Here is a 20,526-nt window from a genome sequence, read left to right as displayed (position 1 = left end):
ACTCCCAGATTTTTTAACATTGAAATTATTTCCTAAATTTGTATCATGTTGCATCCCCTTATGTAGCTTTTTAGGATCGCACATGTTTTATCAGACTGTAGGAGCAGCCTGCTAGATTAACAAGTAATAGTAGCATCTTGGCCCTCCGAACACTGCCCTATGAATGGGCTCTTCCAGGTCCACCACGCTTTGCTGATTCGAGTGGCACTGCCGCCTAGTGGTCGGCAGCGGAATGGGTTTAAGCAGGCAGAAGACCTCAATTTTATTCTTAGCTCTACCACCTAATGAGACACTAGGGAAACTGAAATACTCTTCTCAGCCTCAGTCTCCCTGTCTGTAAAGTGGTAATGACCATACCTCAGCCATAAGGTGGCCGAGAGCACGGAATGAGTGATCCATCTAATAGAATGTGAGGGAGGTGCTGGGCTGAGTGGTATGATTAATTTGATCTATAGCAGATACTTCGTGAAATGGCCAACTGCTCCTGGAATAGGCTGCAGTTCTGTTTGGACATCCACCACCATGACTTGGAAATATTCTTTTAAGAAATGGATTCCATCTTAAAAGAAAAAAAAAGTCTAATTCCCAATAACAGAGAATAGAATGGGAGTTACCATGGGCAGTTACCATGGGGGGGGGGGTGGAAGAAAAGGGGAGATATTGATTAAAGGGTGCAAACTTTTAGTTATAAGATGAATAAATTCTGGAAACCTAATGCACAGCATGGTGACTGTAATGAACAATAACATATCATATCCTTGAAAATTGCTGAGAATAGATCTCAAGTGTTCTTACTATGCACCAAAAAAGGGCAATTATTGGAGGTGATGGATATGTTAATTAGCTTGGCTGTGGAAATCACTTCACAATGCATACATATATCAAAACATCACGTACACCTTAAAAATGAATTCCATGGGGAAACTTTGACTCAGCAGCAAAATAAAAACTAAAAGCTTGCCAAAGCAGGTCTATTTTCCCTCAAGTACTTCTTTTCTTGAAATCAACTCTACTACCCCTAAGATTTATTTGAGACTTGAACACAAACCCTAACAAAGCTGGGTTCTTGGGATTTCCAAATCGGATTGATCTCAAGATAATTTAGCTACCAAATTCAACAAGAGAAGGGGAACCAAGGTCAGCCTAGAAGCTGACAGTGTTAACTCATCAACATCCAGCTCAGGATGTCTAAACAAACTGGACCACATTAAGTCAGTCACAACACCAGCCTCTCTGCCTTAAAAAAAAATCTGTTATCTTGCTGATCAATCTGTGAGAGGTGTTGAATGGATCACCTGAGTAATGCTGGCAAAGCACTTTGGAGAGGAAAAGCAGCATATTAAATGTCACTAGTCCACGGTGCTTATCTTCCAAGAGACTATCTCTAGCACATCTTTAATCCCAGACCGGTTACCTTCCACCACCATGCACATTTTGGAGAGCCCCTTAGACATCAGCTTAAACGAAAGAAATAGGAAGGTCAATCTGCTGATGAAGGAGAGGGAAGGGGGTTTGCAGGGAAAGAAGGAGAGAGCATCAGTACACCCAGCCTTTTGGGTTAGGCATTCTCCTTTTCTGTTAATGAGATCACTGAAAAGTGCTTAGGTCTTGAAAAAATAAACAGGAAATTTCCCCTGAAGAACTCTCCAATGTCCACATTACCTGCTAATATATCAAGCAGCACAATTCAATACATAACTAAATATTCATGACATCATCCTTAGCCTCAAAAAAGACCAAGTCTAACCCAAAGGCTCTGGAATCCTAGGCTGGGAGACAAATGAGAAGGATTACGGGGTGGAAGTGACAGTGGCCTCCAGGGACGTGGAGGCTATAATGAGGCCTCCAATAGTGACCACAGAATCCTCTCCACAGTGACTATCCAAACAGCCAGTGCAACTGTTCACACACTTTAAGTTAAACCTTCTCAACTGACCACCGTCTGAGGCCCTGCTAATAGTCCCCTGAGAAATAAACCACATGGGCAAATCTGTACTGAAAAAGGGAAGTCTGCAAGAAGATAGCAGTCTAATCAGAGAGGGACAGGGCCCTACAGCTGCCCCGTTTCTTTCTTTTTGCAGGTGCTCGGCATCTGTACCCAGAGAATTGAAACGAAAAGGAAGGAGCTCATGCCTTAGTGATCAACTGTAAAGAAGTCCTTTCTACAAGTTTTTGCTTGGGAACACCCAAGTTTATAGTTATTCTCCTAAATCACAGCTCATTTTCTTTTTATTTTGTTAAAATGAGATTTATTTCTTGAGAGAAGGCATAAAATAAGGGAATCTCAAAGCTGAACTACATTTTCAGATGCTAGAAGACTTCCTTTGTTCCAACCTTGACATGTGCTTGTTCATGCAGGATTTGACCACCACCAATAGCAAGCGTATTAGTGAGGACAGAAACCCAAATTAAATGGGCTTAAGACACCCCAAGGGTGGGGGAAGATGGAGATTAATGTATGGGTTTATATAGTGGGAAAGTCTGGATGGTATAACTTCAGGCATGGCTGAATCCAGCTCCGGCTCAAAAGGTGGTAGGGATGGTTTGTCTTCATGTTCCACCCTCAGCAGCTTTGAGTTGACATCACTTTTACAGCTTAGTAACCCTGAAGGCTAGACAGAGTCTCATTAGACTGGCTCAGATTTTATATTTCACCCTAATCTAATCACTATGATCCAGGAAAATGAATCCTCTGAATGGCCAGATTTGAAGCCCACCTTTGGAGGAGAGGCAGAGATTTTAGCTCCTTCTAAACTACACTGACTGAGAAGACGGCGGGTGTAGGGGGTTGACTATCAGATCCTGTCACTGTCACCTAAAGAAGTGGGATGGGCGTCTGCAGGCAAAAACCCATTCCCTAAGTGATTTCTGCCCTTCTCTCATCTTTGAATAACCACCAGGAATCATACTGATTTAAATGTTTCTGCCCACAGTATACATCCCAACTACTTCTAGGGTCATTCAAAAGAAGTGTAATTAACTGGGTAACCTGAAAAATATTTTTAGGCCACTATTTTTCCCCTATTTTTTTAAACTGAAGTATAGTCGATGTACAATGTTGTGTTAATTTCTGTTGTACAGCATAGTGATTCAATTATACACAGACACACATATATATATTCTTTTTCATTATAGCCCATTACAAGGTATTAAATACAGTTCCCTGTGCTGTACAGTAGGACTGTGTTGTTTCTCTCTCTTATATATAGTAGCTGGTATCTGCAAATCCTGAACTCCCAATTTATCCCTCCCTAGACCACTGTTAGACCTTCTACCTCATATCTATGTAAAGGTCAAATATTTCTATTCCTTTAATGATGCCTTACATGCCATAATTTTTAGTATAATAATTTTCTCCATAACTTTCATAATTTGTCACTGAATATAAACTGGAGCTGTTGTCAGCTCCTTTTAAAGCACATTAAATAAGAACTTATTATTAGAATTAGAAATAAGCATAATGAAGAACATGTGTCTAAATATAATCGTCCATGCTAAAAAAAAAAGGGGGGATACAGATGATTGTACCGCACCCATGTTAAGAATACTAACAAGTCTGAGATCCTGGAGGACACATGTAAAGTCCTGGGCTCTCTGGCTCCCTTCAGGGCAGAGGTAGAGTGGACAACCTACAGCCAGCCAGCCAGTGACTCTGCCCCTGATCAGCTGTGTCCCCTGACGTGAATTCCTTAAGCTGTCTGTGCCTCCGTTTCTTCATCTTTTTAACGGAGCAAATAAATGATCCCATAGGGTTTTTGTGACATGTAAATGAGTTCATTCTAAATTGTTCTAAGCTAATTCTGCAACACTTAGAACAGTGCCTGGCACACAGTAGGAGCTGTTTTCAACACCATCACCACAAGCATCACCACCATATCTCCTGACGCTACGGGGTCTACTGAACAGTATTTCATTTATGCAGTGAGGACTGGCTGAGCTGGATCTTACACAGCAATTACATAAGCCAGACCAGACAGTTTCCTTCAATAATTATGTCAGAAGAAATGAAAGAACCTGTTTATTATTTTCATGCTAGACAATCGGGCTTCAGTTGGGAGTAATCCCTTTTCTTTACTATCGCCTATTTGGAAAGGAATGTTTCCAGGCACAGATGTTGCTCTAGGACATCCTGACACAGACAAATCTCAGCTTATAGAACAAATACATTAGATGTTGACTGACCAATATACAGAAAGAGCCCAGCCAGAGCTGCTTTAAATCAGTGGTTCCTAACCAGAGGTGCATCCCAGAATCACCTATAGAACTTTCAAAAAGAGACACTGGGGTCTCCCCAGCCAGGGAGACTCCAATTCTATGGGCACCTTGCTCTCCAAAGAGCCACTTAAGGATTCGAACGCGCACTCCTAGTTCAGAATTCTAACTAGGAATCAGCGGCTCTCAACTCTGGGTGCATTTAAAAACCACAAGCCCAGGCCCCCTGGATCAGGAACTGAGTGATCGTCTCTTTTAAAGAGATAAGGATGGGCTTCCTTCCCCTATCCTCCCGCCCAGCTCTGGCCTCCACCCCAGCCTTCAAGCCAGCACAGGTTCTGAGGAGCCTGGGGGCAGCAGGCCTTGCTGACGCTCCTGGGTCTTAACTGTACTTTAACTGTGGTTAATGTGCAAACTGGTTAATCAGCGCAGGATAAGAGACAACTGTGCTTGGTATGGGTGAGGTCTACTTTTGTCAAAAAAAAAAAAAAAAAAAAGGACATTCATGGTAAGTTAATTTTTATTCATTTTTCACCTTTACTTGTCAAAGCAACTTTAACTGGGCAATGACAGGGCAGTTTTAAATGTGACAGAAAGTCATATATTATTGCTTTAGGAAGGCTCAATATTTTAAATTTCTTGCACGCTTTCAGGCAGAATCAATACTGCTGAGGAATTCCATTTTGGAATTTATAAATGCAGATTTTGAGGCATGATAGACAAACTAACAATTTTTTGTCATTTATTTCTAACATAAAGTGTTTCAGTGCACTTCTGAAGAAAATGCATCTCATTACTCATGCCCAGCATAAGCAGACTCTTCCCTCCTAAAGCCCTTCTTTTGAGGAATTAGCCTTTCTCTCTCTTCTATAATAAACGAGACACGAGGGACTAAATCAGTTAATATACCTCTTTCAGTTTTTTCCCTTTCCTCCAAGTTTTTATTTTATACAAATAAAAAAGTTGAAAGAACTGTATAAGGAATACCCACATACACTCCACCTAGATTCAGCAACGAACATTTCGCCATATTTGATTTTTCTGTCTCACTCCATGCCTATACAGTTCTGGCTGAACCATTTGGAAATAAATAGCTGACAAAGATTACTTCACTCCTGAAAACTTCTGCATGCACACCCCTGGAAGAGAGAGACTCCCCTGTCTAGCTTCACTACTGTTGTCCCTGCTAGGAAAGAACACTGGTTTCTTAACGAGATAGCCAATACATTTTCAAATGCCCCCAACTGTCCCTAAAATGTCTTTATGATTTTCATATCTTTTTTCCAAATCTGTGGTGAATTTATCACAGAGTCATGTGATATGCTCATTAAACATGCTAGTTCCACAAGAACGCCTGTCAGACCACGGGTTCTCTGTGGCCATTAAAGAAAGCAGCCTCTTGCTTCTGTAGTTATCAATTTAAGATTTGTCTGTAAAGATTTCAAGGCGTCCTAAGCTCTCCTTTCTCCTCACTGGCACGCAGGAGGCTTTGTGACGTCCACAGAGGTGTTTCTGAAATTGAAGCAGGAACCAACTACACAAAAGGACATCAGTTTTACCCCAAAAGTTCTCTCTAGCCTTCATTTCTGATCACAAATCCTCCATTCTGAGTAAAGGCTGCCTCGCCATGCTACCCGAGTACGCAGGTCTTGGCAGAAGCTGATGGTGACGGGTGAGAACCCTGAGCAGCCTGTCCACAGCCTACAGCACCACATTCACATTGTACTTGAAGGCTGATGTGCAGAAACTGAGAAGCTGTGCAACTAAGATGGTAAGAGTGGTGGTGGTGGCTGTGGTGAGGGTGACGTCATGGTGAAAATGGTGGCGGTGGCCCCAATTTCAGGCTCTTGCCCCCTAAACAAGAATATATTCAGAAATATAAACCCTTAATAGGTTCAATCAAGGACCTGTTCTTCCATTACAGAAGTAGACACATGTGGTACATGACAGCAAAGTGTTACTGATAACCAAGGCATCTCCTTTCACCTGCAATTTTCTAAGTTTTATGGGTTTTCCTTAGAGCACAGAGAATTTCAGGTATTTCTACACTTGTGACATCAATATATCCACTAACATTTCACTTCAATTGGGTCCATAAAGAGATCAGGATTACTCAGCTAGGTAGTGACCACAGCCAACCAAGCAGAGGATTCTTCAGAAAATCTCAGCCAATACCTGGGCAACACTTATACCTAAGAGCTTAGCTTCAGGTTCTGAGACAAGTGCTTTCTCTGTGGCCAACACCCACTTAAGCCATGGGATGCACCTATAATCATTCCACATAGGGTGTTTTGTTCGACCAAACACTGAAGAGCCACTGTGAACACTTCTGTAAGGCCTGCTTGCTAAGAATGTTCTAGAGAGTATAAAGCATTAAAATATGTACCGCAGGTCCTTGTGAAGTACAACGTACATCTGTAGTGTCTCGAAGTCGGCGTCTCCAGACTGGTGGGAGTTCCCAAGGTCTGACTACCTCTAACTTGGTGATAACAAGTATCTATCACTTATTCATCTGCTCCAGTTCATCTTCATTACACAGTGAATCAGTAAGTCCAGCGTGATTTCACCAACTATTTACATGGTTTAAATATTATAGGCCACCTTCAAAATTAGTTTTATGGTCCAAACAGTTTCCTCCATCATCAGCTCCTAACCGTCCACATTTAAAACCAGGTATTGTGTGTATCTAGAATAACGAACCGCCCTGAGCCCCTGTGCGGCAGGACTCTGTCGCTGGGACTTCCTGTAATAAGCCAGCATCTATTCAACCACAATCATCGGCAAGAAGAAATTGCACAAACACCAAATGAACTGAGCAGAGATTCCGGTAGAAAGCAAAATACTACCACATCTTGAGAAAGTCCATCTCAGGCAGCTTTGAAGCTGAGGGACCAAAAAACATGACCAATCTAGTCTTTAACTCACTAAAAACGATTTCAGCAAATTCCAACGTGCATACATAGTTTAGCAAAATCAAACATTCACATGACTAATGTCAGCAGCTTTAGCTCCCAATTATTCTGAACTCTCTTTTTAAAAAATGGAAAGATTTATCCCACAAATGAGGAAGGTATCCACACCTTTCCCAGGACTTTCTAAGTTTCTCTCTGTGGGATTTTAGAGGCTTACTTGCAGAAGAGAAGGATATTTTTATTTATGGTAAAACTGATCTTTTCTTTAACTGGCAATACAGGTAGACTTACAAATGCAAGATCACACGTGCAGAAAGAAGAGTTTTTGTCATGCGACAACGAGCGTGACTCAACCACGAATGGAAGTTGAACAGTCGAAGGCTGTTCTATGAAGCGCACACGTACCTGCTCCTTGGATGGGACCAGGAGTTCTTCGATCATCATGCTGTCGCGGGCGTAGGAGCTTCTGTTCAAGGTGTAGGACCTATCCGAACTGAACGAGCGGAGGCTGTTGTAGTTACAGTTAACCATTCAAGAGTGGCAGATGATGATGAGATGGATAAAAGAACATTAATGCATGCAATTTCGAGAACAGGCAAGATGGCTAAAAATATCAACAAAAGTCGCTCTTGAGAAGACATCATCAAAAATTAAATTCCTTGCATTTGAGGAAATTTCTTAAGCTTAGACCATCTCACAGTCAAGCTTTGTTTAAAATTAGGCCAATTGATGGTAAATCTGTGAGAAGATGAAACGCATGAAAACTCTGGATGCTGCACTATGACATCGAACCAACATGACAATTGAGAAGAACCAGATGACTCCAGATAAATTTGATAATTTGAGAGATTTTTCTTTAAGACCTAATTTTAGAGTCTCCTCTCTTTCTGGTCCATATTTGTCTAGTTTAAACTATTGAGTGGGATTATGTCTGCTGTAAATGTGTCTGTTAATAAGTCTTTGCTTACTAGATATGGGTTTAACCTATTGAGAGCTCTGGTTTATAGTTGCTACTCATGAAAGACATGAAGAAGGACATAGCATTATGAATACACCTGACAAGATCTCCTTCGCCATCTTTCTGTCCTTGAAAAACTCAAATTCCATGTATAGTTATTTTGTCTTCCCTTACTATCCTCTATTTCTTGGCTCCTTCTACTGTTCTCCTTTCTAGCCCCTCTCAAATCCTCTACACAGCCTTTGAACTTCCCAGAGTGTAGGCCCCCTGACCTCCTGAAGTGCCACTCACCACCCTCACCTCTAAACACCAGTAAAATTTGGGGGATGGGTGAAATGAGTGAAGGGGGTCAAAAGGCACAAAGTTGCACTTATAAGATAATTATGTCTTGGGGATGCACCGTACAGCATGGTGCCTATAGTTTATAATATTATTTTGCATATTTGAAAGTGGCTAAGAGAACAGATCTTAGAAGTCCTCATCGATAAGAAAAGAAAACATGTAACTCCGTGTGGTGATGCATGTTAACTAGTCTTACTGTGGTGATCACATTGCAATATAAACACATATCGAATCATTACGGTATATACCTGAAACTAATATAATGTTACATGTCAATTACATCTCAATTTAAAAAAGAGAGAGAGAGACCAGCAGGGTATGGGACCCTGGTGACCCTGCACATGTCCACAAAGGACACGCAGGCAGACTCAGATTCACCGAGCCTTGGCAGAAGCCCTCGTGAACCTTCAGGAACACAGGGGATGGAGGTGTGTGGAGCTGCTTAGAGGCCGCCTCCCACTCGCTGCCCTACCTCACCTGTCATGGTGGGCTGTCGGGAAGTAGCTTTTCATTGCCTCCCATTTTGAGAGGGGTCTGAGGCTCCCTGCTGCACTCTCCTTGGAAGAGAGTGCAGAGTACAAGACCTCTTAGCTGTGGTCTGGCACTGGCTCCGCAGCAGTGGGCAGCCCATGACTCCTGTGGGATACAAACAGCTCTGCCTGTTTCGGTGGCATCCTTTCTGGTGTGGAGGACAAAGACTGCGGGAAGCTGGCGCTGCCTATGAAGTAATGAGCCGTCTGAATCTAAACGTGGCTGTGTGAATCTTTACCAGCAGAAGCAGTCAGACTTTGGCCCTTGGCCTTGCTTTCTGTGTACTTGACACGGAAAAGAGCAAAGAAGAGGTAAATAAGGAATGATTCTGTGCTTGCACAAAACGATTCATTTCCCCACTGCTTATACTAAAGGCATGTATGGATATATTTGGGATATGCTAAAGAGTGTCCCAAAGTGGGCATTTTTATGCCAAGATACAGAGGCCCCTGAATGGCAGGCATCATTCTAAGCGTAGGTACACCCTGCTGGGATTGGAGCCTTAGTTCTCTCCAGGATCTCGGGGGGATCTCTGACCCCCAAATAACCATCATTCTACAGAGGCATTATTGAGTGTATTCAGCAAATATTTACTCAGTGACTATTATGAGCAGGACACAGTATTAGAAACTGGATACAGAGGCAAAAAAAAACCCCCAAAACAACCCAAAGTCAGTCATATCCCTCCATGGAGCTTACCTAGTAAGTGTGTGACTCTGGGCTGTGGCCCAGTCGGGCCTCCAGTACCCAGTCATGTGACCCACAGCTCTTTCCTTTTTTCCCCTATTTCCGCTGCAAACTTTTGTTGCTGTTACTCTTATTTCTAGCCCCCGATCTTCTCTCAGATACAAGATAAGCCTCTCAAAAGCAGGAATTCTCTGTCTCCTCTCTAACTCAGCGCCATCCAACAGAGCTTTTGTATCCAATCAAATGAGGGGCATGTACTACATCTGCACCCTCCAGTATCCTGGGCACCTGAAGAGTCGCTAGTGTGACTGAAGAATTGAATTCAGTTTTATTTAACTCATCTTAATTTAAGTAATCTTATGTGGCTGGAGCTACACCATTAGATAGTGCAACTTCTACGTACTTACAGCAAGGCTCCATTTTGCTCCAGTGATGTGATTTGAGAGGCATGGGAAACGCTCCACACTCTGCATCGGATATTCATTTATTTAAATTATGGTTCCCACGGCACATGTTCATATTGGTGGTATGTGCATGAGAACGGTTGTACTGTATATGTGAGTAAACACAAGTTTTTTAAAAAATATTACATATTCATTTTAACACTAGTTTTTAAAGATATCTAAGATTTGTTGGTATTTATTTTTTAAACAATCTTTTAACTCATGTATGAGTGCCAACTAAAGAACAGAGCCTAGAATTGGGAGCCACCAATGGAAAAGTCTAAAGATGTCTACATTTTACATAATGTCATTTTATTTTGTTATTTTTTAAATTTTTGTAAGTGAAGAAATTTGTATTCAAGAAAATCTACTAAATCTTGGTAAGATAAATGAGAGTCATACAACGTGATCAGTATCATTAACATTGCTCTATGTGACATATGAACGTTGTTAAAACCCTAAGAGTTCTCATCACAAGAAAAAATACATAATGTCATTTTAACATAATTCCTACTCCCCATCAATTTACATGAGGCAGGTGGAGCCCGTTAAATGCATTAAGGTTCACTCTGAATTCTTAATACACCAAAGTACCTTCAGCTACTAAAATAAGAGATTATCTGGCTAGGGGTCTAGATAGCCTGGAATCGTTTTTAACTAAGGTCAACAATATTATTTGTAGCCATCAGCATCTCCTAAGTGTTAAACAGAGAAAGAGTTAGAAAAAAACACATGCCTCAGAATTCTAAAGTTATACTAATGTACCTAGCACAACTCATATAAAACAGCACCCAGCAAACAAACAGACCTTCAAATCAAGACTCTTCCTTTAAACCCAGTGAAATCTCTCCAGTTACTCCATGCACTATACCACTCTGTTACGGGAAATCAATACCTTCAGTATGCAGTCAATTTTGCCAAAGGAACATTACTTATCATACATTTAGTTACTTGCTAATTTTCTCAAGTCACAAAGCTGATTTTTCTAAAGCTCAGCAGGGAAACAAAAAAGGCAAAGCACATCACAGCACATCACAGCACAATGCTGAAGAAAATAAAGATGAAGAAATGAGTCGGGGAGGGAAGAGAAACACTGTCAAAGTGCTGTATCTTCTTACCTGATCTTGGGGCTATTTTTAAGTATTTTTAGAAAAAAACAGGAGAAGGAGAAAGCAAAAAAATCAGACAGGGAAAAAAGAAAAAAATGTTATGGTTGAATGAGTCACACATTTAATGCATTCCTTTTTAAATGTTACACTCAGAATCTTATACTTGGTAATACTCTAACAATACTTTAAAAAACATATCGGCTTTATAGATTTTTTTTTTTTATATTTGCCTCTGAGCATAACATCAGTTGCCAATGTAAGAAAATGAGTTACATATAATAGCAACAAATAATAATGATGCAATCCAAACCAGAAGTGTAAAAGCCTCAGGACTATCTTGAGAAAAAATTAGACAATATTCGGGTTTCATCTCTCCCTGGAGGTCAGCTGCTACGATTTCCTATTACAAATGACTGAGTCATAAAATGGATACATTATTCGAAGAAGACAATCAGCTAGTCATTGGACTACAAAAGCTAGTAAATTTCTAAACAGGATTTTCCCTTGGGATCCTCTAAGATTCTGCATATTTTCAGTTCTAACTTGTCGCTATCTGTGATTACCTTAAATATGACGTATATTTTAAAAAGTTATTTTTCCTGACTTATTAGTGATACTTGCTACAGTAAGATTTCAAGGCCTTTTATAAATATATTTATAAAGCAAAAATTCTCCTAAGTTACATGAGGTTCCAAATTCTATTTAAAAAAAAAAAAAGACGAACTCAAATTAAAATCAATTCAGCATCTACACTAGCCACATCAACACTGAGAAAAAACTCCCAGGTTTACTTTGTGGGAAGTGCCATTTACTATCGGACAGTGAAACTTTTTACAACAGGTCCTTAAACTATAGGAAAATGTCCCCAGGGCTCTGGCTTAGAGGTTTAATTATTAGCTTTAAAATAACCTGACTGTCAGCAAACATGCTGTTAATCCAACCAGGGAAAAGAAATGTCCAAATGTCCAATCCTTTTCTTTCAACCAATGTCAGGCTGAAACCAAGGTTTTCCACATACAAGTTTGATGCTTCAGTTTTAAGTGTTAAATGTGCCACCGTGTGCCTGTGACTTTTGGTTAAGTCACAGTTTCACTCTTAACTTGTCCCTTGTAAACAAACTAATGGCATAGTTTTCGAAGAGCTACTCCAACAGTTGGTAGACAATTCCAGTAAACAGTATGTAATTTTTCCCCAAGAATGCTCTCGTTTAAGTCTTCATCATAAACTGTTCTCTCAGCAACGAAGAGAGAAGAGTGGGCAAACACCAAAGTTTCTTACTTATTGGAAAATAGGATTTTTCTTTCACTATAGAACAAAATTTAATTTTGAAACATGTGGCTGAGATTGGTTCTCCCAGTTTGCTCAGTGAGCTCTTTTGCTATTATGCTTGAAGCACGACTTAAAGGTGGGGAAAAAAAGAACAAACAATTAACATGTTCAATCACATAAAACTAAGGACTGAAAACCACAAAAGAAAACAGCAGCGTGTGTATACTGGAGCGGAGAACATTTCATCAAATTCACAGCCTCATCCAAAGAGCACATTTGGGGGTAATGGGAAAAATGAAAATGATTTCGGTTTATGACAAATCATGGTTGTTTAAAATTAACTATGGAAAAAGAGCAACAATAAAATACCTGGCAGAACGGGCCCCCAGACTGAAGCCCACGTAGCCCTCTGCGGGCAGAGAATCATCGCCCAGTTCCTTAAGGTCCTGTGGCCCAAGATACTTGTCAGTGTCCCCTGTCATCGCATCTTCACCTGCGGATATACAAAGCAAGCCGACGTCAGAAGCTTCCCTTTTGAAGACGTGTCCATGGTGAAGAAAACTGCTCCTCTGGTCATTAGCAAGTCACCCATTTTCACATATTCACTTCCCCCAGCCCCTGGATAATATTTGTAACTGCCATTTAGAAGGAAAAAGTATAGACAGAGGTTAGTTCATAATTTCAAGAGCGAATTTAAGTAGCAGAAAGAGCCCTTGGCATTAAGCATCAATTTAAAAAAATTTCCCCCAACACCTTCACCCCTACCTCAAACCCCAGCCTACCAAAAAGGTAGATCTGTTATGTCCGCTCACGTTCTCCTGACCTGACCATGATGAGGGCAGCTTGTTTGAATGGACCTGGGTTGCAAAATAAGAGGCACCTCTTCCTTACCGTTCTGGAAATTATATATGGGAAGGGAGCGAACTTTCTTTAAAATGGTCTTCTCACACCCAGGATTTCAATTGGCTTTTTATGTAAGAAAGTAAGTAGCAAGTTATTTAATCTGAACTGTAACTGCTCATCCGGGAAACCTTGAAACACATTAATTTCACACTGTTTCGAAATCTATCACATTAACAACTCAGTCCAGTTGCCCATATAGCTTGAACCCTGCTGGGAAAGCAGCTCTGCCTTCCCTGGAGATCAAGCTGGGGCGTCAGCAGGTTGAAAGAAGGACTATACAAATTGTTCTTTAACCGTCTACACAAAGAGTTAATTGCGTAAAATACTTTTACTAGCTACACATGCATAACATGACCTCACGCGGAAAAACCACATTCCAGGAGTGACAGGGCAGGTTTTCCAAATGCCTTTTGCCCTCTGGGACGTTTCCCATCCTTCTCAAAACGTAGCACTGGCTGTGGAAAAGTTCCTTTCGCAAACAGGCAAACCCTATCTCCTTTTCATGACTTATGTCCTCTTTCCGGACACCAGCTTGGCTGGCCGAGCAACATTCAAAGGCATGTATGTTATGTTTTCTCCAAGGTAAGTGATTTCACCCACTCCAGCTACATTTTCCAATCCTCCATTCAGTACCATTTATAATTTCCACTCATTTCAAACTCAGCAAACCACAAGAGCTCAGCTTTTAAACTACCAATCAAGTCTAAAAATACACTATCAACTACCGTTTTTGCAAATGTAAAAACTAAACAGATCAACTTTCTACTGCCACCCGGTACCAAGGGATTATTTTAAGTAACTCTGTACAGCTGGGCTATTTGCACATTCACTACCTATGAAACAAAAACAGCACACACCAAGTAGGACTTAAAGAAAGAGCTTACTCTGTGGTAAAGCCATTTCCACCAGGCTGGGCTGATCAAGTGTTTCACTGATGTTTCCAGGAATTCCTTAAGCAGTGATTTAGAATCTAGCTCCAAATCAGCCCAAACAAACCAATCCCTGGGTTGGATCCACCGTCTTCACCACCACCTCTGAGTTCCTCTCAGCATCTCCGTCTCCTTGTAGGCAACTGAGGAATTACACATCTTTTCCTACTCATCAGTGTTCAGTGATTTTCAATAGTTCAGATGAAGAAAAAAAAAAAAAAAAGAACAAAATCTGGCTACATTTAATTGAGATTAAGATCCTTTTTGATCACTCCGCAGACATCCTTTTAAAGCTCCTTCTGATTGGATTAAAAGCTCCTCTGGCAAGCCTCTAGCAGGACCGAATGGTGACATAAATGCAAGCCCTGGAGTTATTTGTATGTAAATATGAGGACTGCTCCAGTGTAGACTTTCGGTAATTTGATACCAATGCCCGGTGCCTACCCGGGTAACCGAGACAGCCTTAAGCCTAGGGAGGGCCAGCGAGCTACTGCATGTAATTGGGGGGCGACTCTTCTCCGACACACGAAAGAAGAAACGGCCAACCCAGGTAGAGGGAAAACAGAGGGAGAAACAAAGAATTGGCCTGGGCAGGGAGTGGCAGGCAGCTCCAGGCAAACTTTAACTTTGTTCTCAGCTGGGAACACCAGGAGCCTGGGTTATTTATGGTCCCTGTCAGGTGGAAGGAGAGGGGGAAAAAGAGAGGGAGGGAGGGCCTGCCCTTGAGTTGAGGTTGTGAAACTGCGGGCAGAGGGAGGCAGCAGTGATTCCCACAGCAATCCAAGAAGTGCTTGAGAACGCACTCATCACTGGGGCTTTTTATGCAGAGTTTGAGGAAAGGAGTAGGGGGAGAGACACTCTGGTGAAAGGGAGTGGGTGTTCTGCTTTTTTTTTTTTTTTTTGGTACGTATTCTTATCAAAGGAACTAACTGGCCCTCCCTCCTGGGGAGGTCTGCGCAGACGGGGCGAAGCGGAGGGGGCTGGGGTTGGCCGGGGAGGTCTCTGCTGCGAGGGGCGGAGGCAGCGAGGGGCTTCCGCTCCGTCCCTGCGCCCTTACACCCCTCCCTCTCCCGGGGCTCCTGGCCTCCCTTCTCGGTTGCTCCACCCTGTTTCTGTTGGCAGCGGACGAAGAACCTAGCGGGACTCCAGCATCCTCCATCTGGGTACACTGGAGAGGCAATTTCAGTGGCTTTTTCTCAGGAGAGCTGGAGAATTGGGCTAGAAAGTGCAAAGGGGTTTGAGATTACCTTGAGAAAGTTAGTGCTTTGCCGTTCTTTTTCATGATGTGGCCTCTATCTCTTGGATTGTTACCTACATATACAGAAATGTGGATCTGTAGAACTGATGAGGTGGGGAACGGATTTGCGGTTCCCAGATAAATGCGTAAAGAATGACTTATCCAGCATTAAGACGATGTGACACCTGGTGCTTTAATTTGATCGGCCTAGCTGTAAGCAACGTTGTAAATACACAAATAGAAGGGAAGCCACTTATAATGCCTGGTACATACGGAAAAATATTCCAAAAATAATACAAACATAAGAAAAAGAATCACTTCCAACTCTGTAAAGAACAGAAGGGGAAGTTGTGGTTAAAATGGAGAAAATCTCTGAAAGTTAATCTGTTTTCCACATGCCTCTCTCTGGCCCTCCTCCACACTGATCCTGCCCTTCCGTTATCCCCAATTCTTTCAGTCCCTAGAATTCCTGAAAATCTTTAGACTTTGAACCACTGCATACACTGTACTCCCTAATGGGACCTTTACTCCTCTTCTTTACCTGAGTAACTTCTCCAATCTTTGACTCTCTCTAGAACTCTCCCAACCCTCTACTCACCATCCTAAGTTAGGTGTCCCCAACAAGGGCTTCCCTTACCAAAGTGTATCGCCAGCAAAAACATCTGCTTGTCCCTCCCACTGGACACTGAGAACCCAAACCAGGAACCCAAAATTTTCCTGGGCCTGCCATATTGTAAGTGCTTGATAAAAAATTTTTGGAATCGCTGATTGCTTTTGGTAAAGAGGTTAGTGGTTTCACTTTTTTCCCCACTCACATGCCACAACTTTGTACTCTCTTGGCAAGTCAAGCTGGATGATGGTATACAGTAAAATTACGTTTCTATTCTTTTTCTATACATCCTTCTTAGGCTTCAGAAATGGTCACTACAAAACCAAAAGAAGCCCAGAGTTAAGAAGGAGGTGGGAGCTGTCAATTCATTTGGCCAAGATTAATTAAAATAGTCCTACCACTATTAAGTCATAGTCATCACATAATTATGCACTTATCATTTTAGAATGGTGGAAACATTTCTTAAAAGGCATGGAATTCAGAAAAAAAGGCAATGCTGTTATTTTAATGCAGTTTTGCATAGTAGGTGCCCTGGATGCAAATTTAAGCTTCATCACTTACTGATGAGGTGACCTTCGGAATACAGTTTACTCTGAATCACAGTTTCAGCCTCTACTAAACTGGGGTAACAACTCTGCCTCTATCCTAAGACCTCCTGGGGGAATGAAATGATATAATGCACAAAGAAAGGGTCTAATCAGCACTGTTAGTGTTATTCAGGAACACAGCTTTCTTTAGTGTGCAAACATCCGAATGCATGAATCATGTAGACAGTATTTAAAATGCTTCTATTGATAGTGATGAAGGCAAAATTCCCCACAGCAGCTCACGTCTCTACTCTCCAATGCCTAACACAGGGTCTGGTTCATCACAGGCATGCAACAAATATTTGTTGACTGACTAAATGAATGAATGCAACTAGCTCACTCTCATTGCAATAAACAAAATATTCTATAATTATTGTACAGTAAGTACAACATACCACTATACCAAACATTAGAAAGGTATGAGATGACCTGTATTGAGTGTCTTATTAACTGCACATTCTATAATCCGAAAATATTTTGATTAGTAGTGGCTTCTGACCAACAGGTACAAAGGTGGATAAGCCAACAAAAATAATTCTATGAATGGACAACACTCAAACAATTTCAAATACATTTAGTTAAAAAATATATATTACCAAAAAACACATTTTCACTTACTAAGTACTTGTGTGGGTTTATGTTTCTTAGAAGTGTTTGGTGCAGGGGAGTAACCGTTGTGTTAAAGATAAAGGTGACTATTTTCTGGCAAAGAGGGTGTGGTAGCTGGTGTTGAAGATGCCCTCTCCACCCCATCCAATAAGCCAAGTCTCCCTGTATCCATGCCTTGTGGACTGCCCTTATTTAAGTCTGGGCTGGCTCAATTTTTGAACAATAAAATGCAGGGGAAGTGATTTTACATGACTTTGAGTTCAAAGACGCCTTGCATTTTTGGCCTGAGTCTCTTTAGAATACTTGTTCAGGGGAAGTCAATCCCAATGCAAGAAACCTGACTACCACGAGGTCCCTTGTGTAAAGGTGTAAAGCAAGGCAAGCTAGCCGTATGGAGAGGCAGCACAGAGAGAGATGCCAGTCAGCTCTCAGCTGTCCCAGCCACCCCAGCTGAGGTGACAGACCCTTGAATGATGGCGCCACATTGAACATCCCGCCGTGTTACTCCTGCCTCAGCTAATCTCTGACTGCTGTCTTCTGAAAGAGCTCAAGAACCCAGCTCAGCCCCGTTAACTTGTACCACCATGGGAGATGATGATGATAAATTAAACCACTGAGTTTAGAGGAGGATTGTGACCTTGTAGTAAGTACAGGGAACAGAGGGGAATGAGAAATGACAAGCTCCAAAGGTAAGGCAGAGCGGTCACTCGCTGGTTGGTTAATGCATCCATAATCAATCAGAGTTAGCTCCGCACTGCATTATATGGCTGATTAGTGTGAAGTCCGGGAGAAGCACCCCGGCAAATGCCGCTAGAGGAGGCCTCACTATTTGGGGTGGACTTTATGCCTCTCAAAATTATGAGCACTGAGGTTCTTACTGAGAATCCATTTCTGACAATAAAATACCAGAGGCTGGAAAATGTTTAAAGAGGAACACAAAACACACCAATCCACCAATGGTGAATCCCACCATTCACCAAATAAAAGGCATTTCACTTCAACTTCCCAGCTAGCCCCTCTTCCTAGTCCTAACCCTCCTATCATGACTAGATTAAGAGAGGTTTCCTGGACTACAATCCACCTTTCAAAGATCTGTACACTTTGTCTACCAGGAAATAATACAAAATAGAATGAGGGACAAAGTAGTGAAAGACAGAAAGGGAATACATTAAATGATCATCAGGACTGTGGTTGGTCAAATAGGTGTCTCATTCCCTCTTAGACTCCGTGAGGTCCAGTGTCAGTACATGGGGGAATACACCTAACCCAGATTCCTTGCAATCTTTCACTATGCCCACTAATAATTTTTTAATGCTGCAAAAATGAAACAGGTCTTGGCTTAATATTGAAAAATATTTTCATGCCCCAAGAGTTTCTTCCCTCTCTTTTTTCTTTCTTCTTCTTCTTTTTTTTTTTTTTTTTTTTTGCATATAATTTTCTTCTAATCTTTTCCATCTTAAGATCATCTCTAAGGAATACTTTTGTTTCTTTTCAAGGGGTTGAAACTTGTTTTCCCAACTAGCTGGAGACTAGAATAATAAACAGTGTTCCTTAAGGTAACTATACCAAATTATATTGTCAGAACTTTGGTCTGAAGTGCTTAATTCCTTTGATGTGAAATGCAGAATTCCCTCTAGGTATGCACTTTGTAAAATTATAAAGTTGAAAATAATAGTACAAAACAGCTCTAAATAAATTGATAGTAGAAAACCGCCAAATGACATGGGATTTTAAAAAAACCTAGATTAAAAAGAATAAAGAGGAACATACTCTCTATAGTCTAATGAGTAGGAGTTGATTACTTAATAGAACTCAGCAAATAGTCTTGCAGACAAGCAGTTAATGATCAGAATTTAGAAGACAAATTTACTGTGCTTATTTGAAAAAAAAAAGGTGATTTTTTTTTTGATCATCATGTGGCAAAGAGCAGAAATGAAAACCTTTGGGAAAAGAAATCCTTCAGCCGTGTCTCATCTACATTACAGAAGAGCAGACTAATCACATCATTATCATCAACACCAATATTTATTGAGCATTTACTATGTTCTGGGCACTGTTTGGTGCTTTTAAAGTATTATTTCATTAATTCTCACAGCAACCTTATAGAATTGTTTGTTTCAAGATAAAGAGAACCCAGTTCACAGTGATGGAAAAAAATAGGTCAAGGTCACGTAGAACATGGGGAAAACTGGATTCAAAATCAGCTGGTTTGACTACAGAGCCCTACTTGTAGCTACTGCAATACTCTCTGCTATTGAACAAATACTACAAGTCAGCTCCACAAAGGCAAGCTTTTGTCTGTTTTGTTCCATATCCAGTGCCCAGAACAATGTCTGGCACATAGTAGGTGCTCAATACATATGTGCACTGAAAGGTCAGTGATTATGGGGAAGGGAACTATATTGGAGCAAGAGAGAGGGAGACTTACTTTTCACCGTAAACACTTGTACCTTGGGAATTTTATACCATGTGCATCTATCACCTATTCAAAAAATGAATAAAATTAACAAAACAAAACACATGGACTGCAGGTAAGTCATACAGGCTGTGTGTCCCATACACCAGAAAAGGTATTTTGACATACATCAGTCTGCCAGGTAGATAATAAGTTGTGTATGTGCACCAGCAAGTATCCAGAAAACACGGTGAGAAAATAATATGGTGTTCAACCTTACTTGCCTCTTTAAGAGATGGAAGAGAAGAGATGGAATAAGAGGCAGGAAGAGGAAGATGTGCATTATTGATGTGGTACTTCTGGTAGCTTCCCAGTGTTCTAAAGCGTGATTCCCAACCTATAGGATGCATTAGAATCACCTGAAAACTTGCATTTCTAACAATGCAAATTCCCAGGTGAATCTGATGCTGCTGGTCCAGGGACCGCATTTTGAGAACCACTGGGTCTAAAGGCTCCTTACAAATAAATGACAGTGACCTAATGGCAGTATTGATTCTCAACAATTCAGTGTCCGTTTTCCTAGTGGCAACTGTGAACATAACCAAAGTATCAGCTTCAGCAACTGAGTTCCTGAACGAGCACAGTATTTCTCAAATTTCAAGGTCTGTATTTTATCACCTGGGGACCTTGCTAAAATGCTGATGCTGATTCCACCGGTCCTGAAATTCTGCGCGTATGACAAGCCCCCAGGTGACGTCAAACCACACTTGGAGTGGTGAGACGGTACAGCCCT

General features: G+C 41.2%; 1 protein-coding gene across 22 annotated transcripts in view; it reads right to left on the bottom strand.

The window, feature by feature from the left end:
- Window positions 1-20,526, bottom strand: part of ANK3 (ankyrin 3) — a 594,595-nt gene that overhangs the window by 85,258 nt on the left and 488,811 nt on the right. For 11 of the 22 annotated variants that reach the window (XM_064488140.1, XM_064488143.1, XM_064488142.1 and 8 more), the window contains 3 exons: window positions 19,767-19,820; window positions 12,833-12,956; window positions 7,530-7,632 (listed from right to left, as the gene is read on the bottom strand). In XM_064488140.1, coding sequence (XP_064344210.1) covers window positions 7,530-7,632; window positions 12,833-12,956; window positions 19,767-19,820 — 281 coding nt within the window. Of the gene's footprint in view, window positions 1-7,529; window positions 7,633-12,832; window positions 12,957-14,250; window positions 14,663-19,766; window positions 19,821-20,526 lie in introns of those variants that run through there. The other 11 variants (XM_064488152.1, XM_031461259.2, XM_031461268.2 and 8 more) reach the window with 4 other exon arrangements.

This window comes from Camelus dromedarius, chromosome 8 (genome assembly GCF_036321535.1).
Source record: "Camelus dromedarius isolate mCamDro1 chromosome 8, mCamDro1.pat, whole genome shotgun sequence".
NCBI classification, from domain to species: Eukaryota; Metazoa; Chordata; class Mammalia; order Artiodactyla; family Camelidae; genus Camelus; species Camelus dromedarius.
Note: the sequence above shows the minus strand (reverse complement) of the source record. Positions and strands in the feature narration are given on the sequence as shown.